Source organism: Protopterus annectens, chromosome 3.part0 (assembly GCF_019279795.1).
Source record: "Protopterus annectens isolate FY-2018-M chromosome 3.part0, PAN1.0, whole genome shotgun sequence".
Taxonomy (NCBI): domain Eukaryota; kingdom Metazoa; phylum Chordata; order Ceratodontiformes; family Protopteridae; genus Protopterus; species Protopterus annectens.
This window is the reverse complement of record NC_056731.1, coordinates 1117030068-1117043843: the sequence shown is the minus strand read 5'-3', so window position 1 is coordinate 1117043843 and position 13776 is coordinate 1117030068. Positions and strand designations below refer to the sequence as shown.

At 37.1% G+C, this 13776-nt stretch overlaps 1 protein-coding gene across 1 annotated transcript in view; it reads left to right on the top strand.

Annotated features, from left to right (window-relative positions):
- The window catches only part of IMPACT (impact RWD domain protein), a 1366254-nt gene that overhangs the window by 114433 nt on the left and 1238045 nt on the right, over nt 1-13776 (top strand). The window contains exon 3 of the mRNA XM_044065351.1: nt 3434-3486. Within this exon, the coding sequence (XP_043921286.1) occupies nt 3434-3486 (53 nt within the window). The remainder of the gene's footprint in view (nt 1-3433; nt 3487-13776) is intronic.

Genomic DNA, 13776 nt, shown 5'->3' with positions numbered 1-13776 from the left:
TCAGTCAATGTTCCGGTTGTTTTGCTTTTTACATAGGAATGACCACACGTAGTTTAAAAACTAGAATCAGGGAGCATTTATATAGTATAAAGACGAAGGATGACAACAACGCCCTTTATAAACACTCTAAAATTTGTAACACATACAAAAAATTTTTATTTTCTATTTTGTAAGTTGTGCACCCTGATCTTAGAGCAGGTGATTTCAAGAATTTTTTAGAACAGCGTGAAACTATGTGGCAAATCAAACTTAATGCAGATACATTTCCCGGTTTAAACGATTCCATAAACATCAAATGCTTTTTAAAGTATAGGAAGTTACATGTTAACAAAGGATGTGATTCTCTTGAATTTTTTAGTTAAGTGAACAGTATTTTTATTTGGTTTTAACTATTTAATTAATTGATTTTTAATTGATTAATTAGTATGTAATTTGTCTTAGTATTTAAATGCTTTGAATTGTGATATTTGTTGCATTCTGATGAAGTCCAATGACGAAAGCGGGTATTAAACTTTTGACTACGCTATTGTAATTGAGTTTTTCATCTCATACTTTGACTTTGACATTATTTATTTGGTTTTGTGCTTCGTATATTTTGTCAAGGGCAGGTCATGCCTGATAATCCTGGTGGACTTCTTCAAGGATGTGACCAGAGCCATAGATGAGTGCAAAGCTGTGCACCCAACCTATCTTAACTTGGCCAAGGCCTTTGACGCTATCCCACATTTGGGCATCTTTGACAAAGTAACCCAGTTGAATATCAATCCCTGTGTTGTCAGGTGGGTTGCAAACTGGCTCACAGATCAACAACACTCAGTTGAAATGGGAGACTTACCTGTACCAGAAGTCCTGTCACCAGTGGGGTCCCACAAGGGTCAGTGCTGTGCCGCCTCTTGTTTGACATATACTCAGAAGTCCAGTCCAAAACAGTGTGGCTGTGGCTAACCAGGTTTGCAGATGACTGCAAATTAGGTGCTATCATTGCATCCCCTAGTGATGTCAGCATACATAAAAAAAGTGGCTTGCATAGTTATTGGTGCCAAAGCCATGGTCTTAAATTAAACGTTAAAAAATGCACCAGTATTCTCTTCAGTAAAAATAGTGTCCCTGCTGATTATAAAATAGACAGTACTACCCTAAGTACCATTTCAGTAATGAGAGACGTGGGAACACAAGTTGACTGTGACCTCAACTTTGACCACCACGTATCTGCTGTGGTGATGAAAGCATTCTACGTCACTCACATGATTAGTAAATGCATTGCCTCAAGAGCAAAAGAGGTTATAACCCCCCTGTACTCATCCCTCATCAGGCCTATTATTGAATGTAATGCTCCCTTTGGTATGTACCATACCAAACCTGCAGCAACTTGAGAGACTTCAGATATTTCTAACCAAGAAGATTCATGGTCTCCAGCATGTCTTATATGGACAGACTGAAGTCGATGTTACTGTACTCATTAGGGTATAGACTATTTAGAGGCAACTTATGTCGGGTTTACAGGGCTATCCCTGACGAAAATATAATGGAAATGCTTCACATCTGTAAGTCAAATAGGACTAGAGTCACCCTTTCCAGGGACTTCATTCTAGCCTGTGACAAACAGGACCTGTTGGTGAGGCAGGTACCTGTCTCAGAGGTTGCCACTCCTCTGTTCCAATCCATATCAAGCAGAGCACCTCTATCACCCTGTTTTAAGTGCTACCTGGACTGGATGGGAAACAGTAAATTTCTGCCAGAGATTGCCTTGGCTTCTGTCCTGAACATTGGTAGTCCTTGCTAGAAAAACCTTGGGCATAGATGATATTGCGTATCTAGTATTAAATTGGGATTTAATAGCTAGGCTTGTAAAGCCCCTTAGGTCAGTAGCCTAGTAACATACTATGAACCTGTTACCCTATATATAGATAGATATGTAAACACACGCGTACACACACACACACACACCACACACACTTATATATTTGCATTGACCTATTATTTCTTTGGAAAGTGAGAGGAAGCCAAAGTACCTATAAAGGCCCACAAAGACATGGAGATAATACACAAGCTCCACATGAGCAATAACCAGCAGTTACAACTTGACTCCAGGCCATGCATCAGTAAGGCAGAGATCTTACCACTGAGCCATTGCACTAGTCAGTGGTTTACATTCAAAGTCAAATGGTTTGATGACATTCCTTTCAAACAGAATTACAGAAAAGGCATTTCTTGATTTTTCAAATTCCCATCATACAAAAATTTGGGTGTTCCCAGAGAGCAGATAAAAAATATCTGTTTGACAAAAGCAATACCTTGAATTTTCTCTTTGTCTAGTACTTCTGACAATATTATTTTTGGTTAAGGAATTCATTCAGAGCTGGTGACCCTTGGTGCTACAAGCTTAACTTCAAATATTTTTGCATGTGTAGCTCAAATGTATAGGTCTTTGTGCAAAATGTTGTCTTTAATGGGTTGCTGTGCTAATTGTCATATGTGGCAAAACTTGTAGGATTAGTGATTCTATGTGATAACACTGAATTCTGTAAGCTGATGTGTTTCAGATGTGCAAGTGTGTTTGTAATACAAACTTAAGCATATGGCTAGGAACAATGGTGTCACTGAAACGTGTATTGATCCATACTCAAGGAATTTTTTTCATGCCTGCAGTATTAACACTTTTGATGCAGTGAATATTTAAATTGTAATGGAAGCAGTGGCTTGCAGGATTATTGGGTGACACCGTCTTTCTCTGTAAGTTATGTTTGCGACCCCAGACTAAATGTTAGTGTGCTGAGCATGCTGGGTTCACAGTCACCATGTAAATTTCACTGGGAAACTGTAAACAGAAGGTGAGTTGCAGACTTTTACAGTAGTGCAGGCTGACCAATTATTGTTGAAGGCTGTTGAGTCCTGTCTTTGCAGGGGGTGTGAGTGGATATTGAGGATAAGTAGCTCATACCTTTCCTAACCCAACATTGTGACTTCTCCCCAGTCTAAGCTGTCACACAGCTAACAGATTATTGATAAGGATGTGGAAGTCCAAGGTTTACAGGGCAGGGAATTAAAACAGTAACGTAAGAACAGCATAATTATTTTCAGAATTGCTGTTACTACTGTATAATGCTACATGGGAATGTTTCTTTCCTTTGAGCTTCCGTGAAGAATACATCATGCGTGTCTTTTTCTTGTATTGCATATTTGATAGTGTTGTTTACTGTGTGTCTGTGTGTGTGTGTCTATATATATATATATATATATATATATATATATATATATATATATAAAAGCATCCGTTAATTTTTTACAGAATGTTAATTTATAGTTCATAAAGAACTGACGTGGATCTTGGTAAAGACTGTGAATTAATTTTATAACGCATTTCATTCTGTAAAGGTTTGATTTGTGTGGTATTTACTTGATGTAAATCCTTTTTATTGTAATGTCTTTCTAGGTTGTACTTCCTCTTGAATATCCCAGTACAGCCCCACCAATTTATCAGTTAAAGTAAGTGTTAAATTTTCATTTTTAAAAATTTTATTTATATTTTGCACAGCTCCATTCTCATGCTGTATTAGTAAGTGATACTGATTACGTCTGTTTGGAATACCTTGTTGTTTTGTAGTTTTAGTTTATTATTTTAATGCAGAATTATCAGATGAAGATCTGTCTTTGGACCAATAAACCATCCTGTGTGCGGTGCATCAAATGGTGGAAATCTGTACAAGGAAGTTGAAATAAAATGGGTCTCTCTTGCTAGACTTCAGCTTTCTGTAAATTTATATTTCCTAATACTTTGAAATGAGTACAGCCTCCCCCCCAAAAAAAAGTATTAACGCTTGCTAATGTGATACCATTTTTCACTATCAAAAGTTAAAAATAGGAAATACTGATGTTTGGTGAACAGGGCATCATTTTAATGAATTTGTTATACATGGTGTGTGTGTGTGTGTGTGTGTGTGTGTGTGTGTGTGTGTGTGTGTGTGTGTGTGTGTCTGTGTGTCTGTGTGTCTGTGTGTGTGTGTGTGTGTGTGTGTGTGTCTGTGTGTCTGTGTGTGTGTCTGTGTCTGTGTCTGTGTCTGTGTCTGTGTGTGTGTGTGTGTGTGTGTGTGTGTGTGTGTTCCTAGTACTGGTTGAGTGGAGCTACAATCTACCTCTGCATTGTCCACACACTTTGCTTGATAATGCAGATTGTCGAGTGTGAGAACAGACAATCCCCGGAGCTGGGGAACATGCCCTTTGCCAGGGATTGTGAGATCTCAGAATTAGTGTATATAATTGGCACAGAGTGGGGGGAGGTGTAGGGAGGGCTTGTCTCTGCAGAATCCCTGTAAGTTTGCATGTTCTGAGGAGTGACCTCTGAGCATTCACAGAAGCACATCAGCATTTCTGTTTCAACAGTACTGTGTAGTCATTTGGCCGCATTGACATAACGTTGACTCAACAAATGCCACTATATCTATATATCTATATCTATATATATATATATATATATATATATATATATATATATATATATATATATATGTCTAGTCCAGCAGGCTGCTGAACAGCATTCTTCTAGCAGTTGATCAGATGGGAGCTGCTAATTTACCTTTGATAGGAATCCTCATGAAGCTTCCATTCCTGCTGTTGTGTTTCTGGCTGTTTGTGTTTCTGTTTTGCTTTTGTGAAATAATGTACACAATGTTCCCTTAATAAAGGAAATGCAGCAGGACTGTTTCATCTGGTCAAGTTGTTATCAGATCACTGAGAAAGGACCTGCAGACATTTTTCTGTCTGAGCAGGTTGTATAACTCTGCAACTTGTTTTCAGTAGGTGTAAAGCACATATGGCAGAAAGTGCTGGTGAAAAAGATTTTTGTGGAGAAACCTTTGGAGACCAGATCATTGAATTCCCCATCTCTAGAAATGGAATCTTCCTTGCCATCCTTGTCAGTCAGTCAGTCAACTGGGAGGTTTCAGATTTTTGAAGTACAGCAGCCTTCAACATAAAGCTTCAGCCTCCCCATCTGTAAGACTGTTAGCACGTTACATATCCCTTGCGTAATTGTTTCTGTTTCAGCTTCCAGAGAACATTAAATTGGTGAGTTGTCTTTACAGGCTGTTCTACCAGTGTGAGGAGTAGGTTCTGAGATGCCCTGTCATTTTTTTTCCTTTTCTGACCTCCTCATCAGGTCCACATCAAAGGCTGCTACTGAGTTAATGCAGACTAAATGTAGCCTTTGCTTTGGCTTCTGTTTTAGGGATTGTTGTTTGGGCAGTACAAAACTTTCAACATCCTTCCAGTTCCCATTTTAGAATCTGTCATTAAGAATGTCAAAAGCAGCTCGCACAACATGGTGTCATCCAGGGCCATGGATTTAATATCACACACTTTCTAGTCTTGATTTCTTCAGTATTATTATTTCTGTAATTTTTTTCTCTCGACTGTTTGCCTGCATATTACTGTTAGTATGTAAGGTCTTTCCTTGTCATGTTTTTTCTGATTTTTATGCTCCCTTTGCTGAGGGTGCTTTATGTGCTTTTTAGTAACTAGAACTGTATTGTAGAATATATTCAGAGAGGTTAAAAGCCACATACCTAACATCTAATTCAGCCTCTTCTAGCTCCTGTGCCACACTGCTGTATGCCCTGGCATTTCAGGTGCCATAGATAAGTTACATATCCTCAGGTTTAAGTCCCTTTCCCCAGCACTGGTTGAGATTCAGACTGATCATGTAGTTTTCAGAAAATATTTTTTCTGTTTCTTCTTCTCCAAATCCACATTTCATCTAGCTGTTTTGTAAAATAGTAGTGGAAGTAACATTGCTATACCATCTCCAGCTTTTCCCATTTCCCCATTAAGTTTATTACTTTAGGGAGGTAGTTGTTCTTATGTCATCCATGACAACTGATGATTCATTTTTTAGTTCCTTTTCGCTCTCACATCTGGCCATTGGCTGTCATTAGTTCTTTTCCTTGATCACTGGGTCTGTTGGACCCACATTTTCTTTTTCTGGGCTATACTTGAACCACATTCGGGACCAGTGAAGAAATCAAGGACACTAGTACATTATCATACTTTACATTATACCTTAACTTTTCTTTTCCCTTGCATGTACCCATTATGTTTTAAGGTGAAAGTGTAATGGGGAAGTGCTGGCATTTTGTTTACCATGATGGTGGCTCAACCAATCACACCTGTCTATTTTCCTCTGCAGATAATGTCTCCCTCCATGTCCATGACTTACTTCTGGGATCGGACTGAAGGCGTATTCAGGTGTGCACCCTCCCTTTGGGATGGGCACACCCATTCTTTCCTCTCACTGCCTCAGACACCAGTGTTGGTTATTGACCTAGGGTCATTTGGGTCATAGTCAGTGCTTTGTCTGCCCTAAACTGGTTCATCAAGATTGTGGTATTTCCACATTGAAAGGCCTTAATTACTGGAGAACCTGGAGTGTACATGGGTGGTGCCAAGTTCAGCTGGGATCTATCAAATTGCCACATTTTCTTTCTGGAAACATTAGCATCCTTTAGTCTTGTCCACATAAATATGCCTTTATCGTGCCATGTATGAAGGACTCAGCCTTTTAGGAAATCCCCAAGCCAAATCTACAGAGATGTTGTCTTTGTGTACCATAGCTCTTTTGGCAACATTTGTGTATTCCTTTTCCATTGAAGGAGTCCAGGATCATTGAGAAGACTGTTCAAAGAGCCTTACTCACTGTCCTCTGCCAAGTTTTTAATTATCATAGTCATATGCATAATGTATGAGCTGAGTTAGCTGAGTAGTGGAACCACCATCCTACTTGCCTGGATATGGTGCAGCATAAAAAAAAAGTTAAATGTAGCAACATTTTATTGAGCTGTAAATATGGGGCATTTGGTCTTTTCTGAAGGGTTAAACTTCATTTTTTAAAGATGTACATAGTTTTGTTTTTGTTTTGATATTTGTTCCAAGATAACAGGAGTATAGAAATAGTCTGGCAGTGTATTTAGTTTTTTTCTTTGAAAGCTTTCACCAAAACAAAAAGTCTTGAAAAATGTTGCAGAGGTTCAAATGGAGATGAGAAGAATAAGCTGTATAAAAGACTAACCCATCAGACATTGGTGTGAGCATGTAAAACAGAAGTTGGAAATACACACAAAAAATGTCATGTATATTAGGTGTGGACAGTAGCTTTTTTTCATAATGGCTACACTAACCATATTATATTAGAATGTAAATGGCCTAAGAGGTATAGACAAAAAGGAAAGAGCATTGAGGTACATTAGAAATGCAGACTGCAAATAGCAATGCTGCAAGAGCCGCATTTGGAAATAAATGAGTATGTGAATTTGACAAAGAAAAGATTTTAGAATGGATATTCAGCAGAATATCAGGGGCAACCTAACTTATGAACCTATGAACAAAGGAACATGGGAGTAATACTGCTAATTGCTAGAGGGATACATTAGTGATAGAAGAGGACAAAAAGACAATAATGATAGATTTGGGGTAGTAAGGAGCTGTTGTTAATGGAGGAGGATTATGCTGGCATGTATTTATATTCCACCAATTGCTCTTATGGAGCTTAATTTTTGGGAGAAATAATCCACTTACAGCAGGGAATTTTACTTATAAATGGGGACTGGAACTTGATTTGCAATAAAGTTTTGGTATGGAAGGTATAAATTTAATAGTAGGAACTCAAGACAGAATTTACATATTATTCCCCAAGGTACAGTAACTGGGCTAGACTAGATATTATATTTCGGAGGAACATGTGCATTTAATTGAATGCCTTCACACCCATCCAGTAACTGTTTCTTACCATGTACTGATAAAAACTAAGGTAAAAGTGCAGGGTAATGAAGTACAAATGAGACACTGGGATTTTCATACTTACCTGTTAAAGAGAGACTGTTTAAGGTAGGAGTTGTAGAAATTATTCTGGAGTTATTAGGGAAGATGGAAATGAATGGAGAAAAGAGATTTTGCCAATAGGGATGTCTGCAAGTAGGGGTAGAAAGAATAGGTCGCAGGGATAGAATTTACTGGAAAAAACTGACAAGGGAACAAAAGAATTGGGAGCAAATAACTTCAGAGAGAAAGGCAAGAGAGTGGAATGAGGCCAAGAAGACATTTGGACTGCAGGCTAGAGACTGCCTTTCCTACCAGGGATTGATATCAAGTTATAGACAAAGAAGGGGATACGGAATCCTGAGTGAAAGTGAAAGACCTGTTGTGGTAACGTTTTTTAGCTGAATTTAGAACAGAGGCTCCTGTTATAAAAGGGATAATTAGTAGGTCATTTAAAATATTGCACTACAGCTATAAAAATAATTCAGAGGAGGTTAGAAAAGATTGTGAAGATTTGCTGGAAAAGGTGTTTTAGAAGGAAACAATGGGAGAACATATATATGGCTCCAAAGTATGCAACAAAGTCCAGAAGGGTCATAGGAGTTTACTAGGCTAACAGCCCTAGAGCCGTTTTTAAGAATAGCCATTCATGCCGCAATTTTCCCATTTATCAATACCCACAGAATAGAACGGCCAGGTTTGGAATTCTTCCTTGAAGTGTTTGCATAGGTATTTTTATTCCCCAAGCAGACTTCAAAGAATTTTTATCAGGCAGATAGCAAAAGTTGGAGGTATGATGGGGAAGAAATATGTAACTGGGAACATATTTTTGGGACTGTAGTGAATTGGCAGAATTTAATAATTTCCTACAGAATATTCTTGTCAGAAATATTGGGGAAACAAATAAGTAAATAAGCTGTAAGTAAGGAAATTATTTTTTGTGCTGGGACACAGGATCTGAATTGCCTGGCCATAGTAAGACCTTATTCAGTTTAGTTGTGTTGGCTGCCAAAAATACTTGAAAATGGAAATCAAAATCTAAACCAACTGAAATTTGAAGTAATGAATATTATAAAAGAACTGGAAGAGTGGTATTTAGAAAAGTGAAATAAATTACATTGAAACAAATGGAACTTGTGGGAACAATACGTGCAAGTTAATGTTCAGGAGGAGGAGCGGTGAGGTTTATAGGAAGGCAGGAGATGAATAAGTTATTTAATACTGGACTGAGAATAGTTATAAAGAAAGAAAAGATATGTGATGAATCATGTGTGTAAGTGAAAAAAATGTTAATACCGTTTGTTTTCGTTTTTGTGAATGTATGTTTCCCCTGTGTCTTAATAAGTATTTACATTTTTATTGATCAGCTTTTGAGCAGCACTTTGCCCTTCCTCAGTTTAGGCTCTTCCAAATGTAAAACATAGGTGAGAAATTTTTTGTGTATTGTTTAATTATTTTTATTGTTTAAAATTTAAAATTAAAATTAAATGACACATATATTTTCCTCACCTACATCCAAGTGTATAAAAACTGATATGTTTAACTATGTAAAGTATTTCTGATTTTTTTCAGTGTTTTGTAGATGCTGGATTTTTAGTAATTTTATTATTTTTTTTAACCCATTCAAATGTTTTAAGCATAGTTCATCGAGTCTTGTTAATGTCTTATTCATTATGTCTATAAGTATGGCTGTAAACTTTATTTTTGTAATTGAGGCTTGAAAAATGACATGGATTTATTGTATGTGTCCAAAAGTTAGTAATGCTTTATTTATTAATTTTGTTTATTGTATGAGTATTTGCTTTTTTGGATTGTGGTTCTATGTAGTCTTTTTTCCACTGTTTTTCCTTTGGTTTGGACTCGTCAGCCAAGTTATTTTTGAATGAATATTGGATTTCCTAAAAAAAACCCTAAATATTAAGAGAAATTAAAATAGGAAGATGATGGCTGAAGAATCACTTTTCTTGGGCTGTCCTCCTGAAGAATTGATTTGCGAAAAATCTTAATTTAGTGAGGAACCAGTTCAGATGATCTTTAAGGAGGTGGTCATCACCAGAAATAATAATCTCTTTATCATTTGAAGACAGAGCATCCTAAGCTACTAGCCTGCCTTCCAATTTGGAATATTTTCATGACTTCATTGAAAAAACTTTGAGCCACATTCCTAGCCACCAGCTCTGAGGAAACTGGACTATTTTTAAATTATCCAAGAGGACCATACCTTTCTTTATAATTATCTTTGACAAACTCTGCTACTGTTAAGTAAGAATCTCAGAAAGGGTCTAATCCAGCTTTTGTACTTGAAATCCTACTTGCAAGTAAGGAGGGCAGAATGTTGGGCATGTATGGGGGGAATGGATGCATCTGCTGTACTGATAGAAAAATAAGCTGTTAAACCTACATGATACAGTCGTAGTATGACATTTTAGAATATATAATGTTAAACCAGGATCCCATATTTATTTATTTATTTACATTTGTTGACCGGGCTAGTCTAGCTGGATACATATCCCTTTTCAGTAGAGGCCCGAGGAGAAAAGCCCACATGAGTAAAACAATACATTCAAAATAATAAAAAAACTAAAGACATTATTACAAAAACAAACATGAAAAGAAAAAAAAATAAATAAAAATAAATAATGTGTAACGCTTCATAAGAAGTAAAGTAAAAATAAACAAGTCTTACTGCTTTAGTTCATCAAGTAAAAACAAAAACAAAAAAACATTAACATTAGAACAAAAGGAAGATTAGTTAGTAAGATATAATAGGAGGGTAAATAAGGAAGCAAGGGAGAGAGAAGAAGGGGAGGGGAGAGATGAAAATGAAAGTAACCAGAGCTTTGAAGGAGCAGGGGCAAAATGTGTGTATTTAGGTGTTCTCTAGGGTTTTTTAAAGAGAGTAGAGGAGAGGAGGAGAGTGATTGTATTAGATTCTAGGTTTTTGGATTCTAGAGACCTGGTTGCCTGCTTTGGAATCAGTGAGGAGTAAGTCAGTGAGGAGAGCATCAGTGAGAGAGAAGAGCAGCAGGTGGAGGTGGTCAAGTAGTGAGTAGCTTCAAGTAAAGAAAGGCAAAGGCAAGACAAAGAAAAAGAGTTGGGAAAAATATATTGCTTACTAGTCTGTGAAGGGAGAGGGGGTAGGGGTGGAGTAGGGGTCAGAGAGGGAGCAACAGGGCAAGGGAGAGGTATGTTTGAGTTGGTGGTAGCTCAGGTGGATAACAAAAATTTCACGTCACGTATTGATAAGAATTGGGAAAGTTCTCCAGTGCCCTGGCAAAATTTCTCCCAGTAATATTGGGTCTAGTCTAGTAAAACTACCCTGGTCAGCAAAGGACAAGTAAACTGAAGGTCTTACTTATAATATGGCTAATGAGTCTTTAAAGGAAAATATTTCAGAACTGACCCATCCTGTTGAAAGAGTGGGTACTCGTATGTTGAAATATATATGGATATTAAAAGCTGAATGCAACTTTTTGGACATCTGTTTATGGAATTCTGCTTTGTTGTTTTGCATGAATTTGCTCTTAATTATTTTCAAAGTGTTTCATGTTCTTCCCTCTTATAGGCTGTAAGAGTTATCTATCTAAGAAGTGGCGTTTATGTAGAAAAGAGACTGTGAAATAACTTTTTAAGGACTAAAAGTTGTTCCAAAAATATATCGGAGGTCTCTAAGGAATAAAATGTGCAGAATAGCAGAAATAATATCGGGGGGGGGGGCTTCACAGTAATAGCCTTCATCTTGGCATTCTGAAGGTCAGACTCGTCATCATCTCTCTCTGCCATCTCCTTTTCCATTCAGTGTAAACTGTCCCTATTTACAGATGACACCAAACTGGCAGTGTTTCTTAGGACCACAAAGAGGTCATGATGATATCTATCCATAAGGACAGCTAGAACTGACTTCAGTCCTGTAAGTATGAATTTGGTCAAAAAAAAAAGCCACAAAGAAAATACTGATGAAAAAGCTATTTGATTTCCTGAAATACATGAAACTACATGATGAAATACTGACATTGGTTTGTGGAACACCATTCAAGTCAGAACAACCTGATTCAGTTTAATGACTGGCTTATGCTGGAAAGTGATAAAGGAAACCTGCTCAGACTTAAGTAAAGCCCTCCAAAGAGATTAACAGGCAAGCAGAAAGAATTAGGATATGAGTGAAGCTGGCTAATGGTAGAAAGGAGGAATAATGTATGGTGTGTGTATAGCTTTAAAAGCTGCTGACTTAGCTATAGGAAGCTGCATGGTATGTGGTACATCTTTAGACAATTCATTATGAGTATACACCTCATGAAGGCTAAAGGCTCATCCATTGCATCTGTTTATTTACCCACAATTTTGCCAAACGCCCATATGTGACATGGTATCAAAGGGGGTATGTCTACAGAAGTGAATATATAGTCGCATAAGTGAAAACATGCAGTTCCTTTCAAGAGTTTGTTTAGGAGTGCAAAAGCACAAATTGCATTTAGAAATGTGGAGTAACTGCAGCCACCGGGAATTATATGAAAGTAAATAAGTTTGTCAAAAACTGAAAACATTGCATTTAGAAATTCTTCACTGTGAATGGAATAGCTGAAAAGATACAGAATGCTACATATCTGCTTTTTTGCTGAAGAAAGAGCCTTGAAGTTATAGCACACTTCAATTTTCTTGAAAAGGAGAATATAAGCTAGTAACAGGCAGAGGGAAATTCAGGAATTATTGTGAGCCAAAAAATGTGATATTTATCTGCCATGTTTTCTTTACAAGGTTCATTAATAGCTATTGTTTGTTGATATTGCACTAAAAAATAGCATGAAGGACAGTGAACATGGTGAGCTGAATTATGTATTATTAAGAAACTGAATAGTGGTATAATAAATAATGATACAAAGGACAGACTTTAAAGGGGAACATAACTTTATCAGAATCCATGGATGTGTGCAGAGCAAGTGAAATTACTAATACGTTGTTAAAAGAAATAATTAAATAAAGGAATGTGTGTAAGATAAAACAAATCAGTCAAAAAATAAAAGGATGAGAAATGAAGTCACTGTATTGCAGCAAAAGTAGTTATGAAAAACCCAGCCATGTGAAATGTGGCACTAATGGTAGCATAAGCAAATACCATGCAATTGAAATTCAAGCAGCATTATATAGTACTGGTGGCATAGTAGTGAGTATTAGATGCCTTCCGACCAGTTGATCCAGGTTTGATTATTAGCCAGTGCAAGAGCCCAGTATATTTAATTTAATTCAGTTAGTGCAGAGAATTACAGCTATGAGCTGCTAGTAAGCTGCTTCCTGTATTCCAGAGTTTGGCTGTACAGTCTCCAGTTGCCTACAGTGTGACAATGAGCAAGTCAGTTAACAGGCAGTACTCTGTGACAAGTGGTAAATTGGGGTACACGGTTGAATGGTTTCTTGGCTTATATACCTAGTAACTACCTAGGTATACTTAAATTCATAACAGGAAAGACAAAAAGCAATACCTTGCTTTTAATGTTGTAGAATCTCTGCTAGAAAATTGCATTTTCAGATATCTGTTGCAAAAGATAAAAAGTGATCTGATGTTGTCTTTTTCATTTGTTCCTTTGAATGGGTTTGGATCTGACCCTCTGATCTGACTCTGCCACTTTCTATATATTCTAGAATCTGATTCCATTCAGTGTCAGATTGAGTTTGCTGCCATCATATGTATTATTATCAGAAAGTACAGTAACAGTGCTATGACAGAAAAGTGATAGCTGAAAGATCAGGAGCTCAAACAGGACCCTATGGTTCCTATCAACAATTCTGTTAGGTCTCTCCCAAATACATGGACAGGGGGAAAGAGTGAGAGAGGGAGGTTGAAGAAGAATAAAAATGGACAATACAGATGGTGAGAGTACATAACTTCTTTATGTGATGTTTTCATTTTTATTCGTTCCTCAATGAATGAGACACAGTCCCCACTTACAGTAACCTTGGGTGGTCTTCGTGGAA